The sequence below is a fragment of the Porites lutea genome, chromosome 1 (assembly GCF_958299795.1).
Source record: "Porites lutea chromosome 1, jaPorLute2.1, whole genome shotgun sequence".
Taxonomy (NCBI): domain Eukaryota; kingdom Metazoa; phylum Cnidaria; class Anthozoa; order Scleractinia; family Poritidae; genus Porites; species Porites lutea.
In genome coordinates this window covers 51,755,133-51,760,370 of record NC_133201.1, presented here as the reverse complement: position 1 = coordinate 51,760,370, position 5,238 = coordinate 51,755,133, and the positions used below count along the sequence as shown (strand labels likewise).

At 37.7% G+C, this 5,238-nt stretch overlaps 1 protein-coding gene across 1 annotated transcript; it reads left to right on the top strand.

Annotated features, from left to right (window-relative positions):
• Positions 1 to 2,911: 2,911 nt before the first annotated feature.
• On the top strand, positions 2,912 to 3,646 carry LOC140931956 (uncharacterized protein KIAA1958-like). Its single transcript, XM_073381639.1, has one exon. It carries the CDS (start codon positions 2,912 to 2,914, stop codon positions 3,644 to 3,646), a length of 735 nt encoding a protein of 244 aa, XP_073237740.1.
• Positions 3,647 to 5,238: the final 1,592 nt, after the last annotated feature.

The following is a 5,238-nucleotide window of genomic DNA, read 5'->3' as shown; positions in this document are numbered from 1 at the left end:
CTTAACAGGGCAACTTTAATTACTTTTATTCATGCGCTCACGCATGATAATATAAGGGAAATTTTAGTGATACTTTATACTTTTATTGCCACTTTTCCTAGGAAAGTGCTAAGGCGTTTACTACAAAATGTCCACTAGGAAAGGGGGTACTTATTGATAAGAAAGTGATGGCGCTTATAATTTTATTTTATAAGTCAGTAAACTAAAACTTTAATTTAGCACTATAATACAAATAAAGAACTCTGTTAAAGCACATGGAAATATACATAATTGCTAATATATAACGGAGAAGAAACTGTCATTCAGGTTAATAGCCCGCGTTCGATATATTAAAATTCTAACATGACTCCGAGGCGTTAGGGTCAAAATTGCAGATTTTACATGTCTGACAATTGTCTGACAATTCCCAGAAGAGACTTGAGCTCAAAAAAAAGCAAACCAAATATAGAAAAATGACCAGAAAGCCTCGGATTCATGTTAGAATTTTAATATATCGAACGTGGGCTATTCTCCCGGTAAAGCAATCATGTCATGATAAAAAGTTTATATTGGGAAACGAGAGAGGATAATTACATAATTATGATATCCTAGGTATCGCTTATTTTCAACTACTTTGGCAACCAAATCATTGCCTAGTTTTAAACCGAGGTGGACTGGGTACAAGTTGGTTTATTATGGGATAAACAGCACGAGACCAGGGCTCCTCTCAAGTTTTGTGTCGATCGGGCTAATATTGAAGAACGTCTATATATCTCTTAGTAAATTTTGGAGGTTTTGAATGGCTGTATCTCGTTCAATATAGGCCTGATAAAAACCAAACTTGAGAATGCTGCTAACCTCAATTAGCTCTTTCTGACCATATGGGCCTCATGTTGTTTATCCCATAAAAAAAAGCAAAAATAACAAACAAACGGACTCGTACCCAGCCCCTCTCGGTTCGAAACTGGGTAATGCTAGAGCAATCGAGCGTGGTGAGATCGCGACTTAGAGGGAATTCGGTGTGCAGATGCTAATCAAATAAGCATTATCAGTCATTCGAGAAGTAGCGTTTGCGCCTAGCTGGTAATAAGTTGTTTCCTTAATAAATTGTTACCAACAATATTGTATGAATATAACCTGCACGGTGCGGGTTCCTCAGGTATTCACTCACGAGAATTTGAACTCACGCATGGATGACTGAACCCGATGCCACGCCAAGGAGTTATTTTTCCAAGGGCAATTGTTGCCTTAGAGTTGATAAAACTAAACTTAAACACCAAATAGTATCAAAACGATGTTTCACATAACTAAGCCTTAAGCCTGAGAGATTGGCGTGGAGGTGACTTTAAGCAAGTTAAGCTTCAACGAGCAAGTACTTCTGGCGCTCTGATTCTTATGTTTTATGCCAAAGCTTTTTAAATGAAGTTCTATTCCATTTGAAACTGTCCCAAATCTTTTTTCCTGTGACAATGGATAATGCCTTTACATTCTCCCTTTTTTTCCCTTTGTTTAAAGTACTTACGGTTTAGGGACTCCATTTTGCGCGTTAATTTTTTTTTCCTCTCTAGAGTCAACAGATATCGGTTTTTCGGATACCGCTGGGTAAAGCCTGCTGATCCGAAAAAATCTACCTGTTTGTGGAATACAGTATCGCCCAGAATGAAACGACATACGTTCGGGACCTTTTTAGTCGGCGAGGCAAAAATTCTAGTCTGACCATTCTTAACTCCAGAGAGTCAAGTTGAAATTGAAATTTCAAACAACCAATAAAAAGTCAAGATGGAACAATTACTTTGTTATTTCAACTTGTTACTTGACAGACATTGAGGTACATGTACACGTATAAGACCAACCAGCGCGACAAGAGGGCAAAAGTCTAGGTAAGAAAAAAACAACGAGTGTACTTAGTTTGTAGGTTTTGGATTGACGTACTTAAAGAATAGGTGATCCTAATATACGGGGCGAAATCCGCTCCGGGCTTCCATGCCAATCTTGTGGTGGTATCTCAAGCTAAAAACGTGCAAATTTGATATGTGAAAAGAAAGATAGAATTGGTTTTGGTCAAGGAAAATTGGTTGGGCGTTTATAATAAGACCTACATCTCTTAAAGTGCTATACTCCTTTATATGTCCGCCTAACACGTAAAAGTAGTGTAAAGTTGTTTAAATGAGACCTTTACACCAACTTCGTTTATATTACGTTGGCTTAAATCTTTTCTTTAAAGCGTATTTACACCAACTTTACGTTAGCTTAAATCTCTTCTTTACGGCGTATTTACACCAACTTTACGCAGGGCTTAAAATGTCTCTTTACGATACCTTAACGCATATGCGTAAAGGTAAGGTAAAGTTCGGCTTTACGTGGCTGAAATGTGTTGTAACGTTACATAAACGAGAGCTTTACGCTAGCTATACGCCACCATTACGCTAACTTAAATTTGCCTTTTCGTGCTGAGTTGTCTAGCAGCTACACAACCTACAATGGGCTTGTGAATGTCTTATGGGTGTCAAGAGCTTACTGGAAATAATTCCAAGCCCCTAAAACCAACTGTTTTTGTCAAATATCTTGTCAAAAATATTGGTTTTTTAAAGACAATATGGATATTTTAAAAAAAAATCCACTTTCATAAGACCCATTAACGAGGTAGAATAATATTCAATTCGTACCAACATTTTTTTTATTATATATGTACTGAGATTTACCCATTGAAAAGGCGCGAAATAAATTTGGTTCACAAGCTGGTCTAAGAACCCGACAGCCAATCAAATGGCGCGTATTGCTTTTTCCACGTGTGAGGAAAACGATACGTCCAATCAGGTGCTGCGTATCATGTTTTTTGACGTGTGAGCCGTAACAAGGTGATTTTCATTCAGCTGGCAGCATTTCACGTTGTTTTTAAAGAAATCTTTCGCAAGTGTTGAAGCTTAAAAACATGAACGAGAAAAGGTTTGTTGATCACGATACTTCAGTCGAGGATTACGTGGAAAGTCTCGAAAACAGGAATACGAAAGAGAAAACGAAACGAGATGTGAAATTGCTGGAAACGTTTTTGAGAAACGAAAAGAACGACGAGCGAGAAGTGCAAGACATAGAGCCCGCAGAATTAAACAAGCACCTTGCGGAGTTTATTCGTTCTGTGAGACGTAAAGACGGAGAGGATTATGAGCCTTCAAGTTTAAGATGCCTTGTTTCAAGTATTGAAAGACATTTGAAGAAAAATAATTATACTAAGAGTATCATTAACGATAAAGAATTTGAATTGTTTAGAAAGTGTTTACAGGCTAAACAAAAAGAGCTGAAGAAAGCAGGCCGAGGCAACAAGGACAAAGCCGCTGTGGCTATCACGGACGAAGAAGTCGATATACTTCACGAAAACAATTTGCTTGGAGTTTGTTCTGCTGAATCATTGTTGAATACTGTTTGGCTGAACAACACCATTCATTTTGGAATGCGTGGTTGTCAAGAGCATAGGGATTTGTGCTGGGGAGATGTAAAGCTTTGTAAGGACGCACAAGGTAACGACTATCTAGTTTACAATGAAAGACAGACAAAAACAAGGTCTGGAGTAGACGACTCAAACGTTCGAAAAGTTTCCCCGAAAATGTTTTCAACTGGTGATGAACGAGATCCTGTCGTGGCGTACAAAATTTACGACCGGAAAACATGATGGCTGACGATTCGCCATTCTACTTGGGAATAAACCACACGAAAACAGACGGCTCCAAAAAACACTGGTTCAAGTCGGCACCTATGGGTGTAAATAAATTAAACACTTTGATGAAAACAATGGCTTCAAAAGCAAACATCAACAGCGAGCGACTCACGAACCATAGTGCTCGTAAACACATGATTCAAAAACTTAATGACAGTGAAATTCCGCCAACGCATATAATGCAGTTAAGTGGGCACAAGAACGTGCAAAGCATAACAAACTATAGTAGCTTGAACCTAAATCAACAAAAAAACATATCAGGCATCTTAAGCCGAGCATCGTCGCAAACACAAGTAACTACTGCAACTAATGAAACTGCTGCTGCGAGCACTTGCACTAGTAAAACCCCGATGAGTTTTTTTGATGGAGCAGTAATAAGTGGAGGACAATTTACGATTGCCATTAATGCGCTTACTACCTCGCCGACCATTCAAAACAGGAGTTCCGTCACCGAAACCACCGAAAAAAGGTGGAAGAGAATCCGAATTGAGGAGTCCGACTCGGATTAAAGTTTAGAAATAATATTTTAACATTATTTGCTTGCTGTAATGTTAAATTTCTGGCAGAAATTCAAGTTTATGTTATAATCCTTGCATGAGTTTTTAACTTGAATTCATGTAACAGAGTTTTGTCTTGGTCTGTCATTAAAGACGATAAACAAGAATTAAAATCTCAGTATATATATAATAAACACAATACCACATGGAAAGTGCTTTGTACGGTATTTACGCACGAGTTGTTGACGTATCAGAAATCGAACGAGTGAGCGCAGCGAACGAGTGAGATTTCTGATACGTCAACAACTCGTGCGTAAATACCGTACGCCCGCACTTTCCATGAAGTATTCTCTATATATATCCTTTATCAGAGTGATTCGTGTTGAAGTGACTTAGCTAAGCATCAAAAAGTAATGAAAGTACTTCTTCGAAAATTCTGACACTTCTCAATACAGCAGACCAATCTGAATTCCATTTAGATTGCCTTATGTTTTATTCCAAAGCTTTTTAAAAGAACTTCTATTCCATCTGGAACTGTTCCAAGTCTTCTTTCGTGACAATGGATGATGGCTTAGTTTACATTCTCCTTTTACCCTCCCTGTTTTTTCTCAGTTGACACTTCTCGCGTGCATGTTTTGGAACTTCACTTTCTCTGTCGTTAAAATCTTTGCTTTAATTTATTGTTTCACTTTAGTATCTAGAGGTATCAATTTTTTGGAAAACCACTCGGAAAAAACTTGTTGATGCGAGAAAACCTACCTGTTTATTGAATATGATTATTAGGTAATGAAATTTCAAACGACCAATGAAAAAGCAAGGTGGAACAATAACTTTGTCATTTCAACGTGTTACTTGACAGACATTGAGGTATACGTATAAGTTTAACAAGTGCGACAAGAGGGCGACGTTCTAGGTAAGAAAAAACAAAAATGTATACTTTGTTCGTACATTTATAATTAGTAAAATTATGTACTAGAAACATAGGTGATATACAGGGAAAAATCCGTTCCTGGCTTCCATGCTAATTTTGTGGCGGTCTTTCAAACTAAA

Bases quoted from the DNA above. Each gene is read 5' to 3' on its own strand.
- LOC140931956 (XM_073381639.1), top strand. From the start codon at position 2,912: ATGAACGAGAAAAGGTTTGTTGATCACGATACTTCAGTCGAGGATTAC.